This window comes from Triplophysa rosa, linkage group LG10 (genome assembly GCF_024868665.1).
Source record: "Triplophysa rosa linkage group LG10, Trosa_1v2, whole genome shotgun sequence".
In the NCBI taxonomy this organism is placed as follows: Eukaryota; Metazoa; Chordata; class Actinopteri; order Cypriniformes; family Nemacheilidae; genus Triplophysa; species Triplophysa rosa.
The window spans coordinates 14,510,064-14,526,922 of record NC_079899.1 but is presented as its reverse complement, the minus strand read 5'-3'; the positions used below and the strand labels follow the sequence as shown (position 1 = coordinate 14,526,922).

Genomic DNA, 16,859 nt, shown 5'->3' with positions numbered 1-16,859 from the left:
GATAGACTTCCACCGCTATCTAGAAGAGTGGAGTTGGGGGGTGTGAGTCCATAACCTGCACCTTTTCCCATCTACAGGGCCTGAAATCCAGCATCTTACAGAAATCAATAGGCATGAAGTGGCCTGGTGACTGGAAGCCCGCAAATGTATTTCTCTTATACTGCTCTAATGGAAGTCTTTAACAGATGTTTAACATTACCGAGAAAGCTAGAGCAGAAGAAAAAATTCCCTGTTTAAGCAAAAATAAACAAGCTTAATGAATTTATCTGAGCCCTCGACCCTCAATAAAACATTCCCTGTCACCTAAAACTAGCTCAGCTTTTTGTTTTAGTCAAATCTTCCAATTGCTTCCAATTTTCCTATTCCGCTTTCGGCGTTTAATAAAACGAACTGCTGTAACGTCACCCATTTCATTTTTCAGCTGGGAGTAAGAACTATGCAGCTAACCCACGCTTTATTTTCTACTAGGAGATAAATGGACGGCTTTGGAGACAAAGAATATATAACGGTTAAAAAGTCACTTTTTCCCCCGAGCTCTACATAAATCACAGGAGTAGTCAATATTTAATAATGCTAGCCCCGGTCCACAGTCCCTTGATCACTCCTGTCATGTGTAATAGCCCCCACTCCGATTTTTTTGACATAAAAGCTTGGCTTTACTGCAGTACTAGCATGTAGAGGGTCATTACTGATCGACATTTCCCTTAATCTGTGATAGCCAGCCACCCACCGATAAATTCTCCAGCAATCCACTGGGAGAAATTGCGAAAAAATTTCTCTCCTGGCACAAAATACAGAGCGAAAAAGAGAGTGACTCCTGACGCCTGCGGATCTGACTCCGCTAGCCCACCGCCAACAAACACTCTAGACGCACTCCAAAATAATACAAAAATAAACAGTCTCAAACTCTCTGAGCCAATGATATCATCAAAGAAAGGCAACAGAAAGCAAAAAAACACTACTTTGCGGTCAACGCAAGCTATCATCTCCATCTCACATGCTGTAGCGCTTCGGAAACGGCTACAACAAATGCACGTGAAACCTGTGCGGCGGGGGAAACAGGAGTTTCGTTGGAAGAGTCCATTTGCGATGACTCTCACTTGTTCCACTCTCTCGAATCAATCTCCCGCACATCATAATCTCGCTCTCTCTGCTCAGAAGAATACTTCAAAGCTCTTGCTCTATGAGAGGGGGGACGTGGCTGTCTTTGTGCGAGGTCACTTCCATCTGCTTGTACTAGGAGATTACAATCTTGAGTCCGTAAGCTGCTCGTCCTGCTTGTCAGATAGCTACTTTTAAGTCTCTGGCTCGAACTGCACGCTACCTCAGATTGGCCTTCAAGCTGAGAGGATCCATCGCAGACCACAAGTATATTAAGTTACAGATTCGGCAGTAGACAAATTTAATTCTTCTTTATTCACATCAGCTGCAGAGGTGTAGATGCTGTAAGGCCTGTGTCCATCAAAGTGCCGGACGATTGCTTTGTAAGCGATCTTGTGCAAATATTACCGATCAGGTGAGCTCAGCTTAATTGGACGCTGACACAGTAATACAGTAGCCTGCAAATCAAAATCAGATTATTTTTTTTACAAACAAGCACATTATGGGTTATAATTTGCTGATCATGGGCGATTATGCGGTATAGAAATGTCAATGAATTCATTTGGGTAGACTGCGGTAAAACCCTTGTATACACACACACACGTTACAGGCACACATGGGGCACATAGAGCAGGATTGAATGTAGAATTGGTATATTCCTTTGGTCTGGCAGACAAAAAGAAATGCTGACACACAGAGATGCAGTACTGTCTTTTTTATTTGATACTAGTTGGAGTTTGAGCAGGTACTGACAGGGTTCAGGATGCCTAATAGGTTTTGGTGAAGACGACACACTCGGACATACAGAGTCGGACAGATGCATACGTATATGCAAGGCATAATAGTTTATGCCCTAATGTTGTAACAGTATAAGCATGTAATTTCAAATTACTTTAAAAAAGGATAGTTCATTCTAAAATAAAATAAAAATCATAATTTTTCACCCCATGTCATTCAAAACCTGTATCTAAATCTTTCTTCTGTGGAACACAAAATAGTGTTTTCAGATATTTGGAGGAAAAGTGGTTTCGTGTCCATACAATGTAAGTCAACTGAGGCCAATGTCTCAATGTCCAAAATCTCTTCTTTTGTTTTCCACAGAAGAATGTCATACAGGCGTAGAGTGACATGAAGGTGAGTACGTGATGAAAGAATTTTCATTTTTGGGTGAACTATCCCTTTAACACCACAAATTGTCTTTTTAAAAAGTCTCTGGCAGCTGATTCGCCAGAAATATACTGTAAAATATTTGTATTGTATATGTATTTTTTCCTGTTTTCGTGTGTCTGTGTGTCAGAGCTGTGGCTCAGTGGTCAGTGCTCTTGACATATACATGAGCCATTGGTTCATGGGGACTTTGGTTCGAGTCCAACCTGGGTCATGTCCTGATCCTACACCCTCATTCTTATCTTCATGCTCCTGTCTGCCTCCACTACCCTGTGTATATAAATAAAACTCCCCAAAAATCTGTAAAAAAATGACAGTAATGTTTTTTACATTTTACACTGTCAACAAATGCACATCCAGTTTAAAAGCCCAGATATTGAACAGCATCTCTATCGCCCTCTTTGGGTACTGCAGGTAATACGTAAGTCAACAGAAACGGACAGGTCAGCCAAGGATTCACATCTACGTACTTGTGTTGAGTATGTTCCCAAACGAATATTTTTGCTGCACCACCGTCTCAATTACCACATGCATTTACCCTTAACCCAGTACAAGGGAAGCTCCAGAGATCCAGAGTTTTTTCTCAGAACCTGCCATTACGCTTTTTAACAAACCTGTCTGCTCTCATCCCGTGTCGAGGAGCTCGCGACAAGAACGGGTGTCTTCCCACGACCCTCTCAACCCGCTATAGTGCCTGGCAGCCTGACTGAGCGAAATAGAGGCAGACAACAATTCATTTGAGCTCATTAACTGGCAGGCGGGGCGTGCCATGGTTCACTGACCTTTCAGCATTTTTGTTCGTAAACAAACAAAGGAAAACAGCAGAAGTCAATGTAAAGAAGCGAGGCAGCGTGCAAGGACGACAGAGCTGAAAGAGGGGGTGTGTAGACGAGAGGGGAAGAGGTTGAGTTTGATTTACCTGGTCCGGTGAAGAGGACCGTGTAGGTCAGGTTGCCGTTGGGCTCAGCTGGGGCTTCCCACTTGGCTCGCACGGAACGTGGTGTCTCATTGATGACATCGAAAGTCATGTGACCAGCTGGAGGCATCTCTAAAGTCCTGCTTTCCACCTGATGATTGGAAAGGAAAAATTAAGCTTAGTCAACATGAAATCAAAATCCATTTAGTTTCATCACAATGGATTTAAACTTGGTCTAAAGAGACAGCACGAAGAGGCGTTATTTTAATCGAAAAAAACACGAATGGAAAAATAAATAAAAATTCACAGCCTGCACTTTCCCCTTGCCATCTGTCTTCTAAATGATCGGATACTTCTCAGCACGACATCGCGGGCGCGTAACCTCTCGTTGCTCACTCCAACTTTTGCTGTGTCTGCAGAACTGGCCATTTGACTAAATATTGCACACATATTGGAAAAATGCCCAAATATGGCCCATCAAAGCAGTAAGCAGCCCAGAGTGGCATTTATACCAAATGTCAAGCGTGAGCAGAAGGTGCTTTATTGAACAGAGTGAATCGATCACCTTTATGATGTTGAGCTGCCATCTGACACGCAGAGGAGGAATTAACATAATGTAAATGTGGCGGATTCTCACCAGCGGCCCCAGAGCGCAGCCTTGTGCCGTGCAGGCCTGGACGCGGAAGCTATGGGGGCTCCATGGGGACAGATCACCGACCTCGAACCTCATAAGGGAGGAGTTCTGCACCAGAGTGCCGTCCATCCAAAGGCCGTAGCTGCTGATCACACCTGTGTGCAACACATTGATGTGCATTAAGCATATGGTATGATGGTAGGCAAAGAAATGCAGGTGGTGCTTAACATGTAAAACTGTCATTTATTGTAAAATGCTTCGGACTTTATGGGGCCAAAACAGCTTGGTTTTAAGTGATGGGGACACATTTTGGCATCGTTTTTTCAATAGTGGTAAAGCATACATGGACAACAACTATCAAAATCAATAAAAACATTTTTTGAATTTATAAAAATATCATCAAATTCATAAATAACAAAAATAGGATTACTAGATGAAGGAAAATTCGCATTAACCCCTGTTGCCCATGTTTCATGTAGCCTTATTCAAAGACATGCTTTTATACCCAAACACTGTTTGCTCCACTGATTTCCGCACATGCCCTGATGTAAACTGGCCGTTTTGTTTAAAGCCCCCTGTTAAAGCCGACCATTAGGGAAAGAGTGCACTAAAACATGTAAACACTGCTGTATACCGCTACTGCTGTCTTTATAGCCGCTCATGGGACACACCCCTCAAGATGGACTGGTCAGTTAAAAGATATGAGAAGGACAACTCAGCTTGGCCACTTGCACACATAGACAAACCATTAGAAACATAGACAATTACAGTGTGCATGCTAATGCATTTAATAATAAAAACATATATTTCCAGCAATCATTGTGAATGATAGATTTATTATATCATGTGGTTTTAAGGTATGGAAAATATATATTTATATTTTTTTCACGCTGCATTAAAACAGGCTTATTTAGCGGCCCTCTTGTCCTTTTTTTTTTAAATCGCAGTATTTAAAAAAACATAGATTTGGTTTGATGTTTCATCATCCACATTATTTTTTAAACACAATACCAGTGTATTTAATCAATCACCCAGCTCAATCTTGTATCGTTTTGCATACTAAATGTATTTTATAAACTGAAGAGAATCATAGTGCACACCTACATACATTTAAAAGGTGCAAATTTTCATTTTCACCATAAAACTGCAGAAAACAATCATTTTAAAATATCTTAAACCTAAATTATGTTTAAAAATCTTAAAATGAATAGTTCCATTAAGCCATTCATTCTAAAAACACTACCATATAGTACTATGCATTCTCAGGAAAAAAGTACAAAACCCTTTAAAAAGGTCCTAAACTGTACCATTTTGGAACATATATTTATACATTTGGTATGTACCTTTTAGGTACTTAAAAGTTTACTTAAAATGGTACCACCCCATAATCAACTTTTGTACCTATTTTTTGAGAGTGTGCAAAAAAATGAATGAATATAAAAATGACTGAAAGAATGTTGTGATGTTCCATTCCCCTCTAACATTTTTCACACACTATAAATGGGTTCAGCTGCGACATCATAAACAAACACAGTGTGAACCATACTTAACTTCCAGTAGACTTCAGCAAAGAATCAATAACTGTTGAGTAGTTTTAATTTTATTAAACACAATTAATATAAAATAGAATATTGATATAAAATAATATTAATATAAATTAAATATAAAATAAATTGTTGTATTATAACCAAACACATAACGGAAGTTAACTTTGTGTCAGGCGCGTGCATCCAATTAAAATGTATATAAATCAATGCTTTATATAAAACAATATACAAATACTTGAATGTTGAGTTTATGTTAATTAGAGATAATGTAAAATTGAAATAAGTATTCCAAAGGCATTCTCCCTAATCTGTCCGGTCTCACGAACGGTGAACGCAACCGTCTCTCACACGGTGTTCAGGCAAAGTGAATAAACCTGCTGCTGTGCCCCTGACAGCCCCTGCTAAAGCTGCAGTTCACAGCATCAGTCAAAAGGGAGCACTTTTCATCCACTTAAAACCCAGCACCCCTCCTTTGCTCTCTCTCTCGCTCGCTTCCTCGCGCACTCCCTGTCACATGCCACACAAAGTGCTCCTCTTTCCCTGTACCCCCTCTCTATGTGCTAACCCATCATTAAACATGAAGCACCCTTAACTAAACGGCCATTTGGAATATGAATTCACCTTTGCCGGGCACTAGTTTTAACCCCACTCACCGTTGGGCTTGCGAGGGGGGGTCCAGGACACATTGAGGGAGTGTGGGGAGAGTGGCAGGATGCTGGGGGCGGGCACTTCCTCTGGTGAGCTCTCCTCCGTGCGGGCGACGCTGGGGTCACTGAGGGTGCATCCGCCGCCTGTGCATGCCTGGGTGTCAAAAGGCCAAATTTAAGTGGCATCAGTAATAGCTATGTATATTTGTATAGCTATACAAATACAAAAAAATATACTGGTGTTTAAATGGTGTATTTCTTTTAGATCCCATAATTTGAAAAATAATTAAAAATATGTAAAAAATAAAAATCCATGTCCCTAAAAATATAAATAACGTTCAATATACAATAAAAGGTTATATAATACAAGTAGGAAAGTTTCAAATTATTTTTAAGGCCAACTTTTTTGTTCCATAAAAAAATACAATACAATAAATGACAGACAAGATTTTATGAGATCGTGATCATGCTTTCGTAAAGATGTGTATTAATGTGCGGTGAGACAGGTGTGCAAAAACGCACTGCTATCTGAAACAGGTAGGTGGTCCCAGGGACGAGGTTCCGCGCCGTATAATCCTCAAACAGCTCCGAGCTGTTGTACACGACGGCTGCCTCCTCTTCTAAGGCAGACTGGTACAGCGTGTAGAACTCTAGAAGTCCGTTCACCTCCATTGGAGCAGCCCACCTGCAGAACATCACAGACATCAGAGACCCTGTCTGAAGCCCCTCCGCTTCCCCTAATAGAGCTCCGAACACCCAAAATCAGCAGACAAGGGGAAACCAATAGACCACCAGGAACCCAGACAGAGTCCTGATCAAAATACCTGTCCGAGAACGTGCCGACAGAAATAGGAAAGCCTGGTGGGTGATCGTCTCACTCTGTAGCTTGACTTTCTCGTGGCTAATTTTAGAACAGAGGACATTGCTATCTGCTGCGAGATCTGAGGGACACAATCACACAGAAGGTCTGACAGGAAAAAGAAAACTGAGGGAGGAGAGAAGCAAGAGAGGTTTTACTTCACTCAATGAACTCATCTTGTCATCTGTCTGTATTTTGTTGGGTATTAAATAAAACGGCCTCATAAAGTCACAGTGTATGAATGTCTTTCATCATAAACAGGCAAAATATCAAAGCAAGTGGCATTTATTAAAAAAATACAAACACTATCGTATGAACTATACCTGCAGTGCAGTTGGTTAAAAGTAATTACAAAACAGTCTCAGAAAAGTGAAGTTGGTTCTGAGAAAAGGTCACGCATCATTTATCTGCAGCGGATGGATGGTAGGATATTTTGGGATATCAAATAAACAAAAATGTACATTTTAATGCACATTCTAATTCATACACACTGTATATTTAGGCAAATTGTGTTTCTTTCGTTGTTTTTAAAGTGTCACTGCTCTTTTATACTTTTTTTTTGTTGTTATATCTCTGTCAGTACTGAGTGGCACAGTTTTTCAATTCTTTAGAGTTTAAGGACTATTAGAGTCAACATCTCTGTTGAAGGTAGGTAACAGTAAGACATGAACTTAAATTGTCTTTGTTGTCCTAACAGGGAAATAGGACAGCAACCTCCTGTGTGATGAGAAGAATCATCTAGCGTCTAAGTACAATGAGTTTGACCTGATGTTTCTCCGACCCTCTTAGTTTCCTTAATTTAGTACAAAGCTCACATGGGCCTCCCGGTCTACATGGAGCAAACACACCCGCAGGTGACCTTATTCATTATTGTGATTAATTTATTTTAGGCATAAATTAAATTCCATTTTAAACTGCAAATGACAATGGCCATTAAGACATTTCATTGCATAATTTATAAGCAGTTTGGTAATTATTTATAGTATGTCACTGTTGTTAATTATAATACCTCGACAAATATTGTTCTTGAGGGTTTCCATGGCTGTCATGCTAAGTTTTTTTAACAGTAAAACAAAGTCTGTGTAAACTTTTCTTTCAGTTTTATTTCTTTTTCCTACAGTATATATACAGCCACTATTTATATGTATTTGGGATGACATACTGTATATGAAAGGAGAAATGATATTTTTTGCAAAATAAGTTTCAAATATAAATATCGTTTCTGTTTGCATTTATTTGCAGAAAATAAAAACAGGTCAAAATAACAGAAACCTCAGACCTCAAATAGTACAAAGAAATCAAGTTTATGTTCACTTTTAAGCAACAGAACAATAATATTTAAAAATGTATTTAGGAAAAGTTCAAAAGACACAGTTTCATGAGTCTTGTCATGTTGTCAGTCTTTCACATTGCTGTTGGGTGACTTTATGGCACTCCTGAGGTTTGATTTTGTTGAAATTCAACAGAAACGGGACTGGAATGACCACAATACATCTAGAAATGTTGATTAAATAAAAAAATTAAGTTTACTTTTTTTGGCGGCTGTATACGCATTTCTATGTGCCATTATTTATTATTTACAGGATTTTAACATCATACTGTATAGCTGTGTGAGCAAAATATATCATTATTCACAGCCAATTGTGCTATTTTGTCATTCACTTATTTATAATATACAATTATAAAATACATCAACTACATGCACTTTGTTTTTCCTCAAATTCCCATTTGGGGTGACATTCTTGCATACTTCCGTGGAGCCTGTTTCTGCTGATACTGGTTTTGTGCATATCCTGCAATCCGGGGTCTCGCAACCTCTCTCCCAGGCAAATCGCAACACAACAAAAGAATATTGAACACATATGATCCTTCGCCCTCTCCTATTACGATTCTGCTAACAAGGCAATATCTTTCAAAGGCACTGTATCTACAATTAGACCCTGAGAGAAAAGAGAGAGAGAGAGAGAGAGTGAGAGAGAGAGAGATATCATCTGTAATGTCAAATTACAGCACAGCCGTTCTCTCACAACCCCCCAGCCCCCCATCTATTGCAGCTTCTCTCCCTATTCAAATTGAAATATCCAATGGAAATAAAGCAATAACCATTTGCTCCTCTTGGCGGATGAAGACAATAAATAAGGTGAGTTTCCCTCCGAGACGCTGCCGTCAGGAGAGAGCAGATACATAATGAAGTTATGAAAATCGGTGATGAGACAAATTGGGTCATATACATCTTTTTAATAAATGACTTACAGAGATCAAAAGCTCTCCGCTGCCATTAATACAGAGGTAGAGGGAGAATAAAGGAAAGAGCTTTTTCCCCGTTATTCAATTATCCTTATTTCAGGTAAGGGAGAAGGCTGTTTGGCTTGGTTGCTATTGCTGAAGACGAGGGATAGTGGAGTTCTATGGCAACCCATTGCAGGTGTGTTGAGTTGAATAATATAATCGCCACTCTCAGAAAGCAGTGGATTGCTATTTTTGCCTGTAGGTCAGTATATGTCAAAATATTTTTTTGCCCTATCTGCACTAGGGCTCAACACTCTGGACTTACTTACTTTTAACTGGTTATACGGGATATTATTTTATATTGTAATTATTATTAATAAATTTACATTCTCACTTTGCAGCAAAATGCAACTTTAATTAAAATGGAGGCCAAAGCCCATTGTAACGTGTCCACTGATGACAGACGAAGCCACCGGTGAAGTAGGTGAATGGTGAGAAAGTTTAATATAAAGTGCAACCGGAATAAACAACAGGGTAATCCAACAAACATCCAATGAGCAAAAATACATCCACGGACCGAGGAACCACAAAGAGGGAAACATACACCAACATTACACTAATACTAGACAAAGAACAATCAGCAAAGGAGAGTACATATAGTGTCGGATGATGGGTGCAGGTGTGAAAGTCAATCATTTCTGATGAGGGACAGGTGCAGGCAAAAACAAGGAGGGACAGGTGAGGGAGCGTGGCAAAAGAACATCCTTGGGGCAAAAACGGGGAAAAACAGGACTAGGGACCAACAGGAGTGTCACACCCATAAAATGTGAGTGATGTTATTTACCTTTGGAAATGTATAAGAAGAGTTTATTTGCAAAAACAGATAACTCCTTTTTTTTAAATATGTTATTTTTATTGTATTCTCATGTTTTTATCGTGTTTTATTGTGTTAGTTAGCTATATATTATTTTGAGTTATTATTATCTAATCAAATCTACCCACTTGCAGTTAGATTGATATAATTGATGATTATTGTGCATGATGATTCATGATTTTTAAACATTTTGTTGAAAATCTGTTTTTGCAAATGAACTCTTCATATAGATTTTGATGTTTGCATGTCCATACATTTATGCAATTGAAGAAATCTGTGTTCACTTTTGATGTTAGTAATGTGATTCCATCACAAGTATGAATTTACACATACTGACAACTTTTAAAGTCTGTTTTTTGTTTGTTCAAAAACTTTTTAGTATTATAAAATCTATTTTGAAACTCCTAATTCCTGTTTTATAGGTTTAATGAAGTACAATTACTTTCCACTTTACCTCTCTACTTTGTTAAAAAAATAATACAATTAAATTTAGTGCCCCATTCCCCTTTTGGGCTTTTATATGGCATCAACATTCACTATACACTGCATATGGTGCATATACCCACTTTCTGTACCCTTGGGTACACACACTCCTGCTATGGAAAGACTGTGTAGGTGACAACTCAAATATGAATTCTCCTCGTAGCTCTCTCAATCTTCACCTGTGATCATTCAGTAATACAACGACATTTTCCTTCCGACACAAGCGAGCACTCCTGGCTAAAACAAAAGGGTACAAACGTTTGCTTTCCTGTCGCCCCCTAACTCTCTTACAGTTCTCTCTTGTGCACTGTGCGATGCCCTCTCCACACAGTTCTTAAGTAATGGCGATGGGGCAGCAAACAATGAACCTCTAAAGGCTTTCACATAGATTGCTATAGGCCTGGAGCGGAGACTTCTGGGGAAAAAATCTTCCTCTTCCTCTCTCTATGTTTTTCAGAGTCAAGAGGCATTCAACACGCGGGTCAAACTCTGGAGAAATTTCAGCATGCTAAACAGGCTAGAAGAAGGTCGTAGTCTACAGTTTTCATGCAGTTCAATGAGACGGTCCGGTGTGGGTGCAGGAGTTAAGCATTAGCCCCTAAATCAAGGCCTCCGTTCCTCTGGTCGCTCAACTGCAGCCAGAGGACACGCAAAGACAATAAGGACAAACAACCAATGGCATGACTGGCGGATGGGACGTACTTTATGATTATATGGAAAACACTCAGTTGATTAATGCACCCGCACAGTGGACAGGGACGCCTTCTCAATTTTGACATACGGGTTGGTCAGATAAATCGCCGCAGTGTGGGATTTTGTGGTGGGCACCTTTCTTATTTTGAACAGAGGTTATGCGCCACGTCTTCGGAGTGTTAGGGTTTGATGTGCGGGACTTGGCTTTAGCATAATGGTGAGGAATAACTAGAGCCAGGATGTTTTTTTGTCCTCTTAGAGAGAGCAAATGTCCGTCACCTCATTAGTGTATCGCTCTGATAAAACATTATAATAAAAAAAGGTGAGGACGACCACCTTCATCGATGTTGACATCTCATTAGTGTGCGCGTGTGTAAAAGTGAGTGCTCAAGGACAGGACCTGAGAACGGAAACTATACCAATATTAGCGTCCACACTAGCTTGCATTAACATTATGTTTATTCCAAGCTCACGTACAACAGTTTCACAGCTTAAATGCATAAAAATGGTTATAAAAGCGATTCCAATTATATGTTTCCTTACCATAGTAAAATACAGTATTATAAAAAACTATCATCTCTTTTCTACTCTTTCAAAAAAATACACCTAAGCTCTGTATACTGTGATAGGCTATATGAGACCAATTTTCTTTTATTGCACTTATGCTTTTTTTTGTCTTTATGTTGTTCCAATTGCTTCCATTGTTTCCCTCATCTGTAAGTCGCTTTTGATAAAAGCGTCTGCTAAATGACTAAATGTAAATGTATTATAGGATACAAAACATTAAACATTAAATCAAACATTTTTCAGGCAGTGGAATTAGTGAGTTTCTACGGAGCCCGTCTGGTCACCCGTCAGAGAAAAAAAAAAGTTTTAGAATCTGCGAGTACGGTTTTTTAATCTGAGGAAACGAATTACAAAACTGTGGCCACGGATTTGCAGGTACCTGTTTTTTTTTATCTCCGACGGGTGACCAGATGGGCTCCGTAAATGTAAAAAATCTAAAGACCAAACTTAATTTTGTATGTTTATGATTGTATATCATACTCACTGTATGTGGATGCTGCGGGCATCTAGTACGGTCAGGACGGGCGGCTCTACACGTGTGGGGGGTAGCTGGCCAGTAAACAGGGTGGTCTGTGTACTGTTGGTGCAGCCTGCTTCGGTGCAGACACTCAACGATAACTTATGAGGCGTAAACACACCAACACCTGGAAAATAAAGAGCGAACGCTGTCATATAGTTTACAATAGTTAATACAATTGGCAAAGATTAAGAATGTTAAAACATGTTAGTTTGGATTTTATCTAAAATTTGCACCCAAACCGCCTCATCCAGGATCATGAGGGAATTTGTACCAGTTTACTTTAAATAAACAATACACTTCCAGCATCCATTGAAGTTCTGCTACAGGTGTGATGGCATCATAATATTGCCTTCATATTTACAGTCCTCAAAAATCCTGTAAACTGGCTTGTGTTAATAGTTTATCACTTTTTGAAAATGTTAATTTAGTTTCTGTAGGCGTTATATGCAATATGTTAGCAGTGCAAAGCACTGTAAAAAGTCATCTTTACACGTTTTTCCATTTACTTATGAAATGAAGTTGAAATTGGTTAAATTGCTTTGACAAGTTAACAAGTCCTACAAAATTATTGTTAAAGGTGGGGTGCCACAGTGTTTCATGCATTCTGGCTTCTTTACAATGTTAAACGTGCTGGATGCTCATGCTTGACATGGTTAACTTGTCAAAAAACGAGTTGGACGTATGACGTAGTATTTCTGTGCTCGATACACTCCCCCAGCGAAAGTTTTTTTTAAACATGAAAATCCGTTTCGTAACAACTTTTCTTAGTGCCTTATTGGAAAATGTTCCTGGAAAAGCATGCCGACGCGTCAACCCGCCAGAGCGAGAAGAAAGAGCACGCCCACGCATCAACCAGGGAGAGTGGGAGAAGGAGCATTTCAACCAGCTGGAGAAAGAGAGAGAGCACTGCTTTCACGAAGTTTTGCTGTGTTTGTTTGTTCACTGCATTTGGGTGATGAATGTTATATAAACGGTGGATATAACGCTGGAGTTGGAGATCGTTTGAAACTGATAAATGGACATGAACCGCACACAGTAAGTGAAACTAAGTCATATGTCTGTGTTTTGTTGGCAATGCACATGCTTTAGTTCTACAACCCCCAAATCCACCCCCCCCTGCCACCCCACAGCCCCCCCCCGTTTGTTTTCTGAAATAATCGTACATCTGAATCTATCTTTTATAAATGTGATAAAACTAAAGACTCTTCGAAGATACAAAGTATGCAAAACTACTCTATAGGTACCCAAGATTAATATGAGATTGGCAGAAACTGTGTGTGTTGCGTCCGCTTTAAGGCTTTGTTCAGACTGTCACCTCAAATCCGATTTCTGCGCATATCCGATTGAAATCTAATTTAAATGATTGCTTGTTCACACTGTGTATAGCAACTGTTCAGATCCAATGTGAGTGTCCTGTGGTGTGCTCTCATTTTTTGCAATATCTGATTTGGTTTCTATGGCAATGACAGGGAGCGTTGAACTTCATGCGTCGCTGTGCAGACCGATCAGTGTATAACATCGCAATACCGCGAGAGCGATTCCACAGCACACTGCTCTGTGTCGCTCTCGCAGTATGGTGATGTCATATGCTGATCAATCTGAGCAGCGCTGCGTAGAGTCAAACACGGCTAATTTTTCTTACATGACGGTGTGTAGCCGCTGAACTATATTACCATGTCTAATGAACCTGCTGCTGAAGTGTATGAAGCTGTATGCGTGGCTTTATTCAGTGCTCGCGTCTCCTTCAGCACACAGACAACAACATAGCAGCCTTATATCTGCAAAGACATCTGACGTGCTTATGTTTCAACGTGGCGTTTCACATGGCACGAGAATGTAACTTAAGACAAAAGCATATGAATCTAGCCTGAAACAGATTTGTAACAGATTTCATGTGATTTTTTGCTGTTCACACTTGCTAAATATGATCGGATTTCAATCGGATATGCCCAAACATCGTATTTGAAGTGACAGTCTGAACGTAGCTTTTGTGACTTGCAAAACCAATTTCAAGTGACTTACAAAATCTTAAAAGCGTGAAAAAATGAAGGCAGCATTTGCAACAATTTTTTTATTCTTTAGTGTTGTACATCGATTTGATTCCTAAAGGAAAAAAACATAATAATATAGAAAAAATAATATCTAAACGTGCTCGCAGGTGCACAAACACGCACAGCGTCTCCAGCCTCTGCATGTCTGGAATAATTTGTTAATCATTTGTACTGGTATACAGAAGTCTCAAACGCCGGCTGAGAGCGCCGTGTTTCAAAGACTCCTCTTGACGGCATGGAGGCACTCTCTTTGAAGCGTCAGAAAGCAGTTTACCGTCAAGGAGGAATAAGAAAGGTGAGAGATTCCAAAAATCACAGCGGGGGAGCAGGGAAGTCAGGCTAAGATATCCTGAAAGAAATTGGAAGCCTGGGTTTGAGTGTGTCACGGGTGAAAGGGAGGTGACGGCAACCACGGCAATGCAGCGCTCCATAGCTTCTTATCACATCAGACCTCTGCCTTTACAACGACCCACAATAAATAAGGGATACCCCGTCGAGCAGACTGAAAATAACATCATGCCACACAATAGGTCTTATGAGAAATGCCCCTTAAGGCCTTAAGTGCATTTTCTGCTCCAACCTGGGTTGTAATACTTAAAGTATGTTCTCAGGCATATCTGTAAGCATTCAAGAGAAAGAAGCTCAGGCCATTCAGAGAGAAGGAGATTGTCTGAAACCCTTGTGTAGATCCTCTGAGGGTTTCATGTCTCAAGACTCAAAGTGAAATTTGCTTGGGTACATCTCTCTGAATGTGACCTTTAACTTCAGTGTGACCTTTGTTTTTGTGGGCTTGCAGGGGACCAGCTGGGATAAGGTAATGGAACCGTGATGAGGAGAACTGATCAACATTACAGTAGGTGCTGTTATAAAATGTTATCCAGATACATGGACGCCCAGTTGATTATTTTTAGACAAGCTATAATTTGTAATCTGGCTGTGGAATAATGCCTTGTGTTCTCACTGATTTGCTCCTATTATAAAAGTGCAATCGATTTTTTTCACTTAAAGAGATGCAGAGATCATCCAAAAATGAAAATTATTTTATCATTTACTTACTCCCATATCATTCCAAACCTGTATGACTTTCTTCTGTAAAACAGAAAAGAAGACATTTTGAAGAACGTTGGTAACCATACAATACTGTACCCCATTGACACAAAACCGCAGAGACAACGCAAAATATCTTCTTTTGTGTTCTACAGAATAAAGAGTCATAAACAGGTTTTGAACAACACGAGGGTGAATAAAAGGATGACAGAATTTGAATACCGTATAAACTATCCCATAAACCTTCATTATTCAACTGCATTTGAAAAAGTATTTAATAATAATATTTTCAATCAAATTAGTGAAATGCGAATTATTATTTAACAATAATATTGTTAATAACAATAATAACAACAATAATATTTTAATAATAATAATACTATGCTATTTTTTTTATCAAATTATGGAACATCAAAATATTATTTCAATCAAATTTTTGAATATACGACCAGGAAACACTTATGCTAGCCACAGGATTTGTTCAAGAATTCCCTTTAATACAGCAGTCTGTGTGTGTGTGTGTGTGTGTGTGTGTGGGTAGGAGGGAGCTGACATTCTGAATGATTCATCTCAGAAAGAATATACCTGTCCTGAGTGTAAATTGGCCTTTTGGGGGCTCCATATCATTTAGGCATGCCTCTCACCCCGGGTCAAACAGCGGCTGGAGCATTGAGCCTCTTAATAAAACATCTCACAGCATTTCACACGCTACAGCCGAGAGCAGCGACTGCCACTACTCGCAGAAAGAGCACACGGGAATTAGACAAAACAAACAAACAAACAATGGCTGGCTGGCCTGACTCCACTGGCGAGACGAAATACAGTAATACATGTGACGCTGTGGAGCCGAGCATCTGCTCCACCTATTCACTGCAGGATTTGATTAAATCAAGAGGAACACAGAGGAATCCATTTCCCCTGTTCATTTCACCATGCTGTCTGAATGTGTGTGCGTGTGTGTTTTATCAAAGTCAGCCAGTAAATTCTCCATCCTCTCATTAATTGTTTAGATTTATAAGCACTGAATTAAAATGAAAATTAGTCAGTCAGTACCTGACTAACATTTTAAGTGCACTGTAATCTGTTCAAAATGCATGGCCCATTTAATCTGGTACTGTAAATTATATATACTGCACAGTATGTGTCCTGAGCCATGTGACAGATACCATACCGTAAGCATTCACTAAGAGCATGTTCTCAATATCAGGGTAGTTTCTGTTTGATTCCTGTATGATAACTGTCATTCACATCATGACAGTTTAACCTGGTTCAAAGAAACACCCGTGGACAGGTGCGGTGGCTCTTTTCTCTTTCAAATGTTAATCAGACTCTTACTTTTGTTCTTTTTTCTTTTCTTGCATGTAATGTGTAAAGATGTTTACAGCGGATAACCATAGTCCATATCACAGGACCTTAAAGTGATAGTTCACCCAAAAATGAAAATTCTGCCATTATTTGCTCACCCTCTTTTCATTTCAAACCTTTATGACTTTTTTCTTCTGCAGAACACAAAAGAAGATATTT

General features: G+C 39.5%; 1 protein-coding gene across 1 annotated transcript in view; it reads right to left on the bottom strand.

The window, feature by feature from the left end:
• Positions 1-16,859, bottom strand: part of ush2a (Usher syndrome 2A (autosomal recessive, mild)) — a 205,958-nt gene that overhangs the window by 100,560 nt on the left and 88,539 nt on the right. Inside the window, exons 33-37 of the mRNA XM_057343361.1 lie at positions 12,202-12,361; positions 6,535-6,697; positions 6,019-6,166; positions 3,822-3,973; positions 3,188-3,335 (exon numbers count right to left, since the gene is read on the bottom strand). Of these exons, the coding sequence (XP_057199344.1) occupies positions 3,188-3,335; positions 3,822-3,973; positions 6,019-6,166; positions 6,535-6,697; positions 12,202-12,361 (771 nt within the window). The remainder of the gene's footprint in view (positions 1-3,187; positions 3,336-3,821; positions 3,974-6,018; positions 6,167-6,534; positions 6,698-12,201; positions 12,362-16,859) is intronic.